We start from the raw sequence: 14,308 nt of genomic DNA, 5'->3' as shown, positions 1-14,308 counted from the left end.
ATTTTAGGAAAACCTTTGCACCTTCCGATGCCAGCTCCAGCAGGAATGCAGGGACGAACAGAGTTGGGAGGCAAATTCTTGGATGTAATTCCAGCACAATCATGTCCCTTTTCTTGTTATGAACTGAGGACATGCCCCTTAAGGTCTGTCTTCTGATCATTGACTACACTGTTTTAAATGGAGCTATCAACCTCTGAAACTGCACAGCGTCACCACACAGACAGTGCAAACACCCCCTCACCCATACGATGTTCAGTCCCCTTCTCTCACGCCTGATAGCATCCATCCCACTTCACCCCAGACAGTATTCACCCCAGCTCATCCCACAAAAATGCTCAACCCCACCTCCCTCACCGCACTCCCCGATAATGCTGATTCTTCCAACATTGGTCAGACAGGAGCCAGGGATTCCGGAAGGAGAGGGTGTTTGGGAGGGGGTGAGCACTGTGCTGTCCAAGGGCAGGAGGGGGTGAACACTCTCTGGGGGTGGGAAGGGTGAACATAGTCCGGGGGGATTTGGACATTGCTCGGACGGGAGTTGGGGGGTGAGCATGGTTGGGAGGGAGATGAACAACACGCACGGGTGACTAAATCAGTTGACCTCCCATTGAACTCAGCTTCCTGGCTCTATGTGACATTATTGGCCCTCTTCCTTGTCTCACACCTGAGCCCCTAAATGCATTGGTGGACAGATAGAGGAGATCCCTCTTACTATACCCCCACATGGACCTGACCCATACAGTGATTTTGCAGGTGATCTGGGCAATACCTTCTCAGACAAGCATCTCCCAGTTAAGCATTTATTCACTGGCCCTCTGAAAGTTCTGCACAGTAACTGAGACTGAAGCAGAGTTTAAAGCACAATCAATAATCACTCTTTCCTCCTTCCATGTACACTAAAAATATCTTGTGACATCTGGGGGACGGTGGGGGGTGGCAGGGTGCAGATGCACTGCTGGGATGGGATGGGAAGTGGTGAATATTGTCAGAAAGTGTAGGTGGAGGTGCGGGGGGGGGGGGGGGGGGGGGGGGGGGGGGGGGGGGGGAGAGGAAGGTTTGGGGGGGTGGTGGCTGTGTTGGTGGTGTTGAACATTGCCAGGGGTTGAATATTGCTGGGAAGAGATGGGGCAGCGGAAGGGTGGGGGGAGTGAACATTGTCGCAAAGTGGGGAGGTGGTGTGAACATTGCTGGGTGAGGGGCATAGGTGAAGATTGATGAGAGGAGGTGTGAACATTGCTAGGACATTGGTTGAACATTGCTGTGGGTGCTGGAATGCTTTGACTTTCAGCTCATTTACTTAGAGCTTTACTGCCTCTGATTTGAAAAACTCAATCCATGTAAATCCATGTAAAAAGCCCAAGTCTCGGTGGTTCTGGCCATCTGATCCCACTGTCATTGGCATCATGGAGCAATCCGGGCAGGGTAAAACTGGCAACTGGAACTTTAAACTTCCTGCTTAACTACCGAGAATGTGCGAACGTTGGGATTTCTTCAGGGTTCTGATGCGCATCAGTGATGTAAGTTGAATCGAAGGCCTATTCCTATATTAGAAGATTTGGGCCATTGGTTTCAGGTCAATGAAGCCCTCTTTCTCTCTCCACAGATGCTGCATGACCTGCTGAATATTTCCACGGTTTGCTGGTCTTATTTCTGTATTTGGTGGCATTGGCTTAGGGCAGAATGTCAGGAGGACATTGGAAGACCTCCCTGTTGTTTCACAAATAGTGTTCTGGGATCTTTAATGTTTACTGGAACCCCTGAAACACGCAGAGCAGTCTTTGGATTTAAAGTCTCTTGCAAAGGACTGCATCTCTGACACATTGCACTCTCCGAATACTGCACTGCAAAATGGAGCATCAATTATAGCACTCAGTTCCAAGGGTTACCACCCAAACTGAAGCAATAATATTCTGTACTGAAATTGCTGCTGGACTTGTGCCATTTTCTGAACAGTGTGTTGACAATAATGCCACCAATTTGTGCATTAATAATTGTCCACAATGACAGAATCACAGTAGGAATTGGTTCCAACTGCATTTCCTTTTTCAAAAAAAAGTAGTTGAAATTCTAGCTGCAAGGGATAGGATAGTTGATCTGAATTTTTTTCCAATTAGCTCAATTTCTGTCCCACATCTCCCGCTCGGCACTCAAACACAAGAGAAGGTTACACAGTTTGCCCTTTATTTTGTGGCTTCTTGGGGACTCCCAGCTGTAACATGACTCTGACCACAGGGGAGAAACTTGGATGTAAAAGAACACCTAGTGTAGCAGTATAGCAACAATCATTGCTTACTTCCCAAACAAAAAAGCATCTGTGACTCAAATAAAAGAGCCACCTCCATGAGGGAAACAGCACACGGGTCCTGGCCTGACAGAATTGTAATAATTTGTCACCTCCGCTTTTGAGACCTTTAGGTTCTGAGATATCAATTATCTTGGGCAAAAAAAAGCATAAAAAAGCAGGCCATGAATACCATGCTGTTTCTCTTGCAGGCTTTGGCAGATTCTTAACATGAAAAATAACACCGAATGTTTTTGCTCAAAACAGAACCTCCCACTGAGGCTTTATGGGGGCATTCTGACATGAAACAATAGGTCACAGAAACTGCGCCAATAAACAGGTCACTGAAAACAAAGGTGTCATAATATGGATTATCTACTAACACAGGGAATGCCAGGATTTATCAAGATAACATGATGCACTACAGCTTTGAGTACTCAATTGAGCCAACTGAGCAATATATCTATTTTTAAGCTTATTTTCTTAATTTCATTATACTAACCAGCTAATTAAGTGAATACTTGAATAGCTATCTCAGTTGCTTGCAACATTTAAGACAAGATCAATCAATTTGTGCTACTTTAAGTTCTCTAAAAGCTTCAACAATATTCTTCTCTTTCAAAGCTGTACAAATACTTTAACTCTTAAAATATGCATCTCTTTTTATCATACAAAGTCTGACAAAAATATTTTTCATAATTATTATTGGAGAGTTGGGGAATCAGGGTAAGAACAGAAAATATCTTAATTTATTGATTTGTTTCAGTCAATTATTCTTGTCATACTTGATGAGGAAGCACTGTTGTGTTCTGCAATAGGTTAAAGAATGGATGCTAATTACTACTTTAATCTACAGTGCTTCAAACACACACTTTCTGTCATGTAACATCTGGGAAAGAGATTTTCTACAAAATTTAGACACATATATAGGCTAATAGATTGCAGGCAATGGTTAAGGCTGTAATTTAACTGAAGTACGTGTACTGATGATGTGATAAACCACCATTTTGAAGCTCAAGCTGCTTGAGAAGATCAGGAGAACTCAAATCAATTTACAGCTTTAAACATACTGCCAGCTACTTTTTATTGCATATAATTTGTTGCATATTGCAACAAATGTTTTAATGCTTAAAGAAAGGGTTGGGGCAGGATTTTCCGGCCCTGCCTGTTGCCGGGGTCATCCGGTCCTGCTGAAAATCAATGGACTTTTGGCTGGGCTGCCAAGTCTCCCGTAGCGCGTTCCACCATGAGAGGGCTGGAAAATCCTGGCCCTGGCTTGCCACTTCTTTCCATTGTCTGACAGGTTTTGGGAACTTAGTTATACAGTGGAGCTAAGGAGGGGACATATGCTAGTATGGGGCAATAATGGTGATAAGGTGATAGAACCTGAAGTAATTTGGCATCATGTGGCAGTCTTTGCATCAGTATGGTGTTTCCCAGATGTTGTTGCTCAGTAGGAACTATTTTGTAATATTGGGACTGAAAATGCAATGACATGCATCTGGTGCTCTTTTTCATATTTCTGAGCACCAGAGGTCTGCGGCTTTGAGCATGTCGAATTGGTTCAGCAAAGCAAAAATATGGCTGACAGTGTGAGGGTTTTGGGAGACTGTGCAAAATCTGTGAGCAAAGCTCATCAGGATCATGGAAAATACTTAAAGCAGGAACTTCCCCATAATCCAACTGGAGTGCCTGAACAGTGTTCTAGTTACACACCCAGAAGAAAAAACCAGGAGAACCTGGGAATAAGGATAGTGTCTGAACTGGCATTCAATTTTAAGGTATACAAGACCAGTTCAGGTCCAGGTGCTTCAACAGAGGGCCTATTAAGAAATAGAGAATTATCTTTACTTGCCACTTCTCTCAGAACAGTCTCATTCCCCACCACCCACTCCACACCCCCACCACTGATAAACATGCCCTTTTAGAACACAGTTTTCGCTGTGCTTGAAACAGCAAACAGAAGAAGTTTTCAGAAACCTACTTGAATGACTGATATCTCACCAACCCAAAAGACTGGCCAAAAGAAAGACTTTTCCAGCTGTCAAAGGGAGAAAGCTTTCATCCTATCAATCTGGATTTGATTCAAACTTAAGTCCCAGAGGATAACATGTTAATCCACTGCACCTCCCAGTCTCAGAAACTGATAGGCTAATAATATTTATTTTTTTCATGCAAAATATCCCTGGCAGGTTAAGTATACAGTTTTTATATTAATACTTTACTAGAAAAATATGGTAGAAGATTATTTATGCTTCTTAGCAAAAATATCATCAGTGGTTGTCATTAAAATCCCAATTGACGAACTAAGCATAACTGCATGGAACACTCAACTGGAAATGGCACAGCAAAGACCAAGGGGGTTTTCAAACATCAAGAGGATGAGTCACTCACAGAACTCTGACAGCACACCTGAAATCTCAGCTGGTTTCTATCAAGCTGCATTTCAAACTCTTTATTGTGTAAATTATTCCCCAGGAATTTTCTTCTGCTGATGTTGGTGCCAAAAAGGATTTGAAAGAGAAATAAAGGATGAGAGACAAGAAAGAGTGCAGGGGAGGGAGAGGCCAAAGAGAGTGTGTTAAAGCCAGAGAGGGGAAGACAGGGAAAGTGCAATGACCAGTGCAATAAAACACTGAATTCTTACCTCAGCATGTGAATTCGATAATCCATTCTCTATTGACAAGCCGCTGGAGCTATTATTGGGAGAGCTGGGGCCAGATCCTGGGGCACTGTTACAAACTGAGGAACCTTAAAGTAAAAAAATAAAATCAGAAATTACACAGTTACTATATATCCACAGTGAGAATGGGATCAGCAAAGCAGCGATTTCCTTTCTGTTAAGTACATTTGGCAAAACTGAGTATTTTTAATTTATTAGTAACCTTGTCCATCTTGATCTGTCCCGCTCACTCTTTAAGGGGACCAGAGAATGTGTTCCAACTATAGAAGGATCACACTTCTCAGCCTCCCCAGGAAAGCCTATGCCTGGAGAGGAGACTTCATCTGGTAGTCGAATCTCAGATTCAGGCGGATTCCGCCCTGGTGTGGAACAGTGGACCTGCTCTTTGCCCTCTCATGGATATTTGAGGGTCTGGGAGTTTGCTAATCCAGTCTACCCCTGTTTTGTAGACCTGGAGAAGGCATACGACTAAGTTCCTTGGGATATTTTGTGGGAGGTGCTGCGGGAATATGAGATGCTGGTGCCGCTTCTGTGTGTTATCAGGTCCCTCTATTCGCGGAGCAAGAGTTGTGTCTGCATTCTCGGTGTTAAGTCGAATTTGTTCAAGGTGGGTGTTAGACTCTGACAAGAATGTGTCTTGTCTCTGCTCCTGTTCGTGATTTTCATCGACAGGATATTAAGGCACAGCTGAGGTACAGAGAGTACCCAGTTTGGGGTCTTGAGGGTGGTCTCTCTGCTGTTTGCAGATGAGGTTGTGGTTCTTGCCTCATCCGAGTGTGATCTCCAGCGCGCACTCAAACGTTTCGTTGCCGAGTGTGACGCGGCTGGGATGCGGATCAGCAGCTCCAAATCTGAGGTCATAGTTCTCTCCCAGAAAAGAGTGCGTTGCTGTCTCCAGGCGAATGGGGAACAGCTTCCCTTAGTGGAGTAGTTCAAGTATCTTGGCATCTTGTCTGCAAGTGATGGTAGGGGAAAGTATGAGATTGACCAGCGGATCAGTGCGGCGGCTGCAATTCTGCGGGCGCTTGACTGGTCCATGATGTTGCAGCAGGAGCTGAGTTGTAGGATGAAGCTCTCGGTTTACCGGTCAATCTACATCCCCATCCTCACTTACGGTCATGAACTGTGGGTAATGACCGAGAGGATAAGGTTGTGGGTACAAGTGGCGGAAATGAGGTTTCTCCGCTGGGCATACACTCTGGGACCGGGTGAGGAGTTTGGCAATCCAGAGGGTTTCAGAGTAGGGTCGCTGCTCCTCCAAATCGAGAGGGACCAGTTGAGGTGGTTCGGGCATTTGATAAGGATATCCCCTGGTAGGCTCCCACTGGAGCTGTACCAGCCACGGCCCACTGGGTGGAGACCTCAAAGCCGACTCAGGACATGCTTGGGGGATTACAGCTCTCGGCTGGCCTGGGGATGCCTGGGAATGCCCCAGGAAGAGCTGGAATCTGTGGCTGAGGAAAGGGAAGACTGGTCAGCCCTGCTCAGATGACTGCCACCATGACCCTCTCCAGGAAAAGTGGTTTGAAAATGGATGAATGGTTGGATAGTCACCTTTTTTAGTCTATACTTAACCTGTTGGATTTACAGGTTCCATCTTTTTAAATCAAGAGTATTTTTGAACAGCCTGAGCTCAGCTAATAAGGATAGACTTCATATTGACTAAGACCATGGCAATGATTTTTGTTTTCCCAATTTTCTCTCCTTAAAATGATTCATGAAAGCATACTGTTCCACAGACACTCATATCCTTCACATGTGAGCTTAGACAGGGAATGTTGGCAGGCCTTTCTGCCATGGTGGGGGAACATTAATGTTAAATGACATCTTGTTTCACCAAGTATCCAAACATACGAACTTTGAAGCATGGGTCACTGATATCGATCACAAACTAGAAACCTGGCTAATTTTTTTCTTCCCTTATTCCAAGTGTAGTGCCTCCAACATCACCCTGGCTGGAAGCAGCTAACTCAGGACAACTTAAAAGACAGAATTTAGAACCTTCCAGTTCTGTATGATTGAGCACCATGCTTTGCAATGCATCTACCCACTGAACGATTAGAATTATTCAGTTTTAACCTAACTTTTCTTCAGCTAGCCCTCATACAGTACGAAAGAATAAATGAGTATAAGAAATCATGGAACAATAACGAGTCATTCAACACATCAAGCCCACCCCCCTTCCTCAGAAACCATACAATCTATACTATCCACAGCAAATTACAATTCCATAGCACTTCTAACATAGCAAATCCCAAGGCACTTCATGGTGAGGGTCAGACCTGAGCAGGATTAGGAAGCAGGTTAGGGAAGGTGGCTAAAAGGGATATTGAGGAGGGACATTTGTATTGTTTTTTTAAAGATGGGAGAAATGTAGCAAGAATTCTCCAAGCTGCTCATTCAAATAACAGCATTACATTCAACAATCTTGAGTTACTTTGTTTATCCTACTTGTTACTGTATTTTCAACAGATGTGTAGTATTCTATTGATTGCCAATAGATGGGGCCTGTGTAACAGAAACACTTTATTTGTCTTGTCCAAAACATACTGGCTATAATACTACCTGGCAACAACTCTTGGGGGGTGGGTTTTATATTCCCCTGCCGGCAGGTTTGAAGGCTGGTTGGGGGGAAGGGGATGGCTTATAAAATGCAGCTCATGGCCTTCCTGCCACTTTCCTGCCCACTCCAACCATTTTAAGGGGGCAGCAGGGAGACATCTTTGGGCCACCCATCCTTGGGCCTATTGAGGCCCTTAAGTGGCCAATTAATGGTCATTTAAGTGCTTCATCTCACCCCCCCTGCTGTTATTTTATCCGCAGCAGGGGGAGGCTCACGCCAAGCGGGAAGCCTGGCAACATTTACTGGGTGGACTGATGTTGGGAAAAGAGGGAAGCCTCCTTTGGGTTCCCCTGTGCCCATTGGAGGAATCCCCCACTGAGTCACACCCACCAAGCCCTCCACTCCACCTCTCACACCCAGCCCCCAACCCCCTCACTTGGGCCTGCCAGCCAGGCCCTGCCGATACCCTGGACTTACCTTCAGTCCATCCTCCATAACCTCCTCTTCTTTGGGGACTTCTTGTAGTCCCAGCAGTGGCCACAGTGTGAACCTGGTGCTGCAGGGACTACAGAGCTGCAGGCCAATCAGATTGGCACACAGCTCTCCAAGGTGGGACTTCCTATCCAGGTGGAAACGGAAGTCTTGCTTTGAGCCGATTAACATCCTGCCTAGAATCAAGCGGGGCAGCTGGCTTTTTAATGGGTGGGCTCCCAACGAACTTTTTTAGTCAGGAGCGGGGAACATGCTGCCCTATAAAATCCTGCCCTTAAGTTTTAAAAATGAATGAAATTACATTGCAATCGTTAATCCTTCACTGTGGATGTCATTACACATAGATGACATGTAGCACACTGGCTTTCTACGCACTGTTACGAGGATGTGCCTTTTTAAAAAGTGACAATTTCTCATTTTTATTTTTCTGAATGGATTTTAAAAAAACTGAAATCCTCTTCAGACAATGGAGGACTGCCAGATGGCTACAATATACAAGCTTGCATTCCACCAAGTGAGATGAAAAAGAATAGACATTCAACCCCTGGGAAGTATGAAGGACCCCATCTCCTGTTGACTTAACACTATCCTGAAACTTCTCAAACGTTTCTGAGGTGAGGCATCAAAATGAGTTTTTTTGGATCAAAATGCAATTACCTGTTCTAAAAAAAATGACTGCAGCGGGCATGGATTAATAGAATTTCCCTGGAATATACAGCGAGCAGGGTACTTTAAGAGACTGTTACCAAGCAGGGGAGGGATCAGAGGTCAGAATGCTGTGCTGAAAACAGGCTGCAAAAGTCTGTTGCCCTCTCTCTCACTTGAAAGTATTGTGCCCAGATTTGCAAAGTAACCATTCTGAGAGGAGAAATTAACTGCAAACAAAGATCTTTTGGGAATAAATCTGCTCCATACAACTACAGCCAGGAAGACAACTGATCAAAATGGCCACAACATGGAATCACTACATCAAGACCAGCCAAAGAACAGCTAACCGTATACTCCTTTGTTTTATCTTCTTCATGGACTGTGAAACATCCCTAAGCTATCTTTTTATTCTACTATCTGTACTAGGGTGTGAGTAGGTCCAGGGAATGATGGGTGTGATTTACCTAGTTTTTTAATATATTCGGGAGATAGTTTCAATAAACATCTTGTTCTTTATTTACCCTCAGAAAACCTGTCTGACTAATTCTTTACAATCTGAAAGTTAAATAATAGGATTTGTGTAGTATTGGCAAAGCACATCCTCTCTAAATTCACAAAATAACCTTGCTATGGTCAGACCTGGAGTGGTAGAATAGGGTAGTCATTTTACTCCTATCCACATGGTTGTAACAACACTGAGAATCACTGTCAGGAAATCAAGAGCCTTATGAAACCACCTAACATAATTCAAATAATAAATTTAAAAACTAAAAGCAAATAGCTATTTCCAGAGTTATTTCAAGGCTACATTCTCACCTTAGGCTTCAGATGGTACCCTCACAATTGAAGATGTCTTATAATCATTCAAATATATCCACTCTCTTACTACTGTCACTTCAATAATACAATTTAGGTTGGATTATGAAATCAAGGCTCAAATACATAAGTTGGATTTTCTGATCAGTGTGATATTATTATGGGTTACTACTTGTTTTTTAATACAGTAACACCAATTAGAAAATCCAGACTGCAGAGAGTGACTAAGTTATTGTTACTGCAGTTGACATACATGAGTGTTTTTACTTTAGTTTTACTTTAAAAATTTTCCATAACTCACAACCAACTGAACACTGATCATGGAATGAGAATATTGACATTTATTCAGAGCTGGACCTGGATTTAAATTGTACAGCAGCTCTCTGAGCATTTTGGAATTGGGGTGAATTTTCATCTTTAGCCCTCCCAGAGCATGAAACTCTGTTCCAAAAATAATGATGATGGAAGTTCACTCCACTGATTGTGGGGCACCCAATAAACAGTGCTCAAGTAGAAACTCTTGAATTCCATAGTCCTTTCTTTCCTCCTTACTTTATCAGTGTGTCAATTAGTGGCTGGCTGGTGGGAAAGTGAGTCAATTAGCTTTGTGAAGGAGGGCTCTGTGCTCAAATGGGCATCTAGGGCAGGACATACATCACAAGAGGAGTTAGGCTGTGAACTAGATAGAAGTCTGGCTATCAATTTATAGGTCTCCTTATAAATCATAGAATAAAAGGGACAGTAGCAACATGGAAACAAAATTGGGCAAATAATAGGAAACAGAATAATAGTCAATGAATATTTTTCAGGCTGGAGGGTTTGTGGTGGAGTTCCCCAGGGGTCGGTACTGGGACCCTTGCTTTTCCTGATATATATTAATGATCTAGATCTTGGTGTGCAGGGCACAATTTCAAAGTTGCAGATGATATGAAACTTGGAAGCCTTATAAACTGTGAGTAGGACAGTGTAGAACTTCAAAGGAACATAGAGAAGTTGGTGGAGTGGGCAGATAGGTGGCAGATGAAGTTCAATGTGGAGAATTGTGAGTTGATATATTTTGGAAGAACATGGACAGACAATATAAAATAAGGCCGAAAATTTTGAAGTGGATGCCGGTGCAAAAAGACCTGGATGTATATGTGCATAGATCATTGAAGGTGGCAGGGCAGGTAGAGGGACCAGTTAATAAAGCATATAGTATCCTGGGCTTTATTAATAGGGGCATAGAGTACAAGAGCAAGGAGGTTATGCTGATTTTATATGAGACCTCAGTGGGAGTATTCTGCACAGTTCTGGGCGCCACACTATAGGAAGGATGTGAATGCATTGGACAGAGTGCAGAAGAGGTTTATAAGAATGGTTCCAGGGATGAGAAACTTCAGTTATGAAAATAGATTGGAGAGGTTGGGACTGTTCTCCTTGGAAAGGAGAAGACTAAGAAGAGATTTGACAGGGGTGTTCAAAATCATGAGAGGGCTGAATAGAGTGGATAGGGAGAAACTGTTCTCGCTCGTAAAAGGATCGAGAAGGAGAGGGTGCATATGTAAAATGATTTGCAAAAGATGCAAATGTGATGTGAGAAAAGCTTTTTCACACAGTGGATGGTTCGAGTCTGGAATGCCTTGTCTGGAAGTGTGGTGGAGGCAGATTCAATCGAGGCATCAAGAGGGCATTAGATGATTATTTGAATAGAAACAATGTGCAAGGTAACAGGGAAAAGGCACCATGTCATAATGCTCATTTAGGGAGCCAGTGCAGACAAGATGGGCTGAATGTCCTCCTTCTGCGCTGTAATAATTCTGAGATTTTGTGACTCTCATTCATCTCTCCGTAATTGTAATGTCAGTCTATAAAAACTGAACAAATAAAGTCTATTAACAGCCAAACATTACTAACTTCAGCAGCAGACTCTGCTGCTACATGCACCCTTGATCCCATTTGCAGGCCTTTCATTCACCCTTGTGTCACCTCCTCATACCTGACGTAACTCACTTCCGATGTATTTTCTGTGCAACCAGCAAAAAATGGAGTGTGGAAGAAAATTTGCAGCCACTTTACTTTTTAATAAGCTTAATAGCTTCTAAACTGTTTTGTTAAAAAGGGTAGGTGGACTTCCGCTTTCCACACTCGCTTGCCTTCCCTATTATCGGAGACTGGCAGGATGATGTCGGTATGCTGAGCTGACGTCGTGTGTGTGTGTGTGTGTGTGCCTGATTTTGGCCGTAAAATCCAACCCAATGTTTTTCCTATGCAACTTCTGAAAAATTGAGTGGGCAAAGAAGAATTGCAGCTGCTTGGCTTTTTAACAAGCTTAGTAGCTTGTTAATTGTCTTTTTCAAAATGGCAGATGGGCTTCCGATTTTGGCGCCCACTCGCCTTCCATATTGTCAGAGACTGTCATAATGCCCAATTTGTGGCCATAAAATTCAGCCCACGGTTTCATCGATAGAACAATTTAATCATCGAATGATGACAGAAGGAGGCTCTTCGGCCCGTTATGTCTGTGCCAGCTCTCTGCAGGAGAAACTCAGCTAATCTCACTCTCCCACCCTTTACACATAGCCCTGCAATTTCTTTTGTCTTCAGGTCCTTATCCAATTCCCTTTTGAAAGCCAGAATTGAATCTTTCTCTACCACACCCTCAAGACATGTATTCCAGGTCCTGACCACATGCTGTGTAAAAAAAGTGTTTCCTCACCTCGCTGTTGGTTCACATTATAATCATGTTTCACAACATTCACAAGGAAATGCAGTGAAGGTCATGATAACTGTATAGTTCTCCACTTTATGGTGTGGATATATTCACTATTAGTCTTTCTTAGTCAAGTTGTACTAGAGTTTTCTTGGAAGGGGTGAGTGCAGGGTTAAAGTTTTGCAATAGACTATGGTAGCAGAAGCTCAGTGTTGGCCTTGTGCAGGATGTTGCAGAACATCCCTCTAGTAAGAAGCCCTGGGGCTGATCAGCTTGAGCTGAGTGGGAAGTTTGCTCACAGGAAGGGCTTTATGTCTCCAGTTCCATGTTCAGCTTACACTCACTCTGACTAACAAATGCCCCAGGTGTCCTGAGAACCAAGTAAGTAGGGGCAGGTTGGATTTCACCACATCTTTTTGCTGCCAGGAACAATATTCATGAGAGGCTGCTGGTGCTAAGTGTTCCTTCACCCCTGTGTTGGTAGGTGAAGTGTACACACACTCTCGTTCAGAGGGCTGGTTAAGCCTTTTATAATTTCAGTGGCCTGATACACATCTGTTTTGCCACCTCCTCTTTGCTTTGATTAAAAAAAATCCTAAGTGAGATATCATAAAAATGAGTCCCTTCATTGAAGAGTTCAGGCCAACAGAGTGGAGCAAAAAATCTCTCTCTGCTAACAACATCCTGTTTTATATAATCAACCTTCTCCTTTCCCCAGAATTTTTCAGACAACAGAAATATAAAAAAAATTGAGAGAGTGATAGAAAGAAGTAATTTCATGAATATGAAGGCTCGGATTTTTGCAGGGTTATGGAGACTGCTGGGACACCGGATCTGAGAGATCCTATTTTCATGGGAAGGGGCTGGGATATGATTTACACATGGGGAAACTTGAACAGGAGGGCCCATTTGAACTCAGTGCTAAATTGAAATGGACCCCATTTTCACTGGAGTGAGGTCTCTTTCCTGCAGTATTAATGTGCATAAACGATGGATACGGTCTGTGGAACTGGAGATCTGTCAAGTCATTTAAAGTCAAGTCTTTAAATTTTGAAAAAAAATACAACAGCCTTCTATGTCTCTGAGTTCAGAAAAAAAACAATTTCCATGGCTGTTTGTTGAAAGAAGGCTGAGGGTTATCATTATAGTATTATTACTGCTTGAGGGCTTCCACAACCTGTCATTATCACAGTGGGGGGCTGTAAGTTCACAGTTAGGTTGACAGATCCAAGAGGTAATTAAGGGATTAGTTATCTTTGATGTGAGGTTACAAATACAAATGTTTGTTTTTAAGTGGGCTTTAATCAATGAAAGTTTTTTTTCTCAAAGTAAAGGCTGTAATTGACAATTGGAAGTTAATTATATTACCATATTTCATCCCAGCAGTTTGCCCATAGTGGGTGAGCTGGCATGGAGGGCATAAGGACAAAGGGTGCTGGGTGGGGGTTCATTGATTGGCATGAGTTGGCATTTATTTGGCAGACAGCTATAAGGAGTCATAGGGATGAGTGGGATTCATGAGTTGGCATGGAGAATATGAGGGACAGTGGGGGGGGGGGGGGTGGGTGGAGGCATGAGTTGGCATGGGGATTGCATGCGAGGGTGAGGACTAGAGATCGTAACTGCTTTCATTACAAGTGGGACAAAGTCCCATGGTACCAAGGTAGGCCTTTTAAACAGCCTGCCTTGGCACTTGTCCACCTGTTAGCGCTTCTGAACTGTTTCTGGGGACAGCAGGCCTGACTCCAGCATGCACCTGCGCCCCAGAATGAAAACCCAGCTTTTCGGGACTGTTTCTCCCGAGGCGGATGTGTCAATCTGAGAAATTTCCCTGTTGTGTATCTGCCTCTGCAGTGAAAATCCAGGCCGAAAGGTGTGTTAACAACAAGAAAACTCAAGCTTGAAAAAGGAAAAACTCATAAGATGCTACATTATATCCACGTTCCTGTATGCCTCAGAAACCTGGACAATAAATCAAGATCTGGGGGAGAAAATAGAGGCCTTTGAAATATGGGTGCTAAGATGTATGCTTAAAATTCCACATACAGACCACAAGACAAATGAAGAGGTGCCTGAAATTACAAGATCAAAAAGAACTCTGAGGAAGTGACATTGAGAAAAGAAAATGTCAGT

General features: G+C 43.4%; 1 protein-coding gene across 1 annotated transcript in view; it reads right to left on the bottom strand.

Annotated features, from left to right (window-relative positions):
- LOC121275947 (histone deacetylase 9-like) overlaps positions 1–14,308 on the bottom strand; it is a 636,654-nt gene that overhangs the window by 385,492 nt on the left and 236,854 nt on the right. Inside the window, exon 7 of the mRNA XM_041183848.1 lies at positions 4,929–5,032. Coding sequence (XP_041039782.1) covers positions 4,929–5,032 — 104 coding nt within the window. The remainder of the gene's footprint in view (positions 1–4,928; positions 5,033–14,308) is intronic.

The sequence above is a fragment of the Carcharodon carcharias genome, chromosome 3 (genome assembly GCF_017639515.1).
Source record: "Carcharodon carcharias isolate sCarCar2 chromosome 3, sCarCar2.pri, whole genome shotgun sequence".
Classification (NCBI taxonomy): Eukaryota; Metazoa; Chordata; class Chondrichthyes; order Lamniformes; family Lamnidae; genus Carcharodon; species Carcharodon carcharias.
This window is presented reverse-complemented; position numbering and strand designations above follow the sequence as displayed.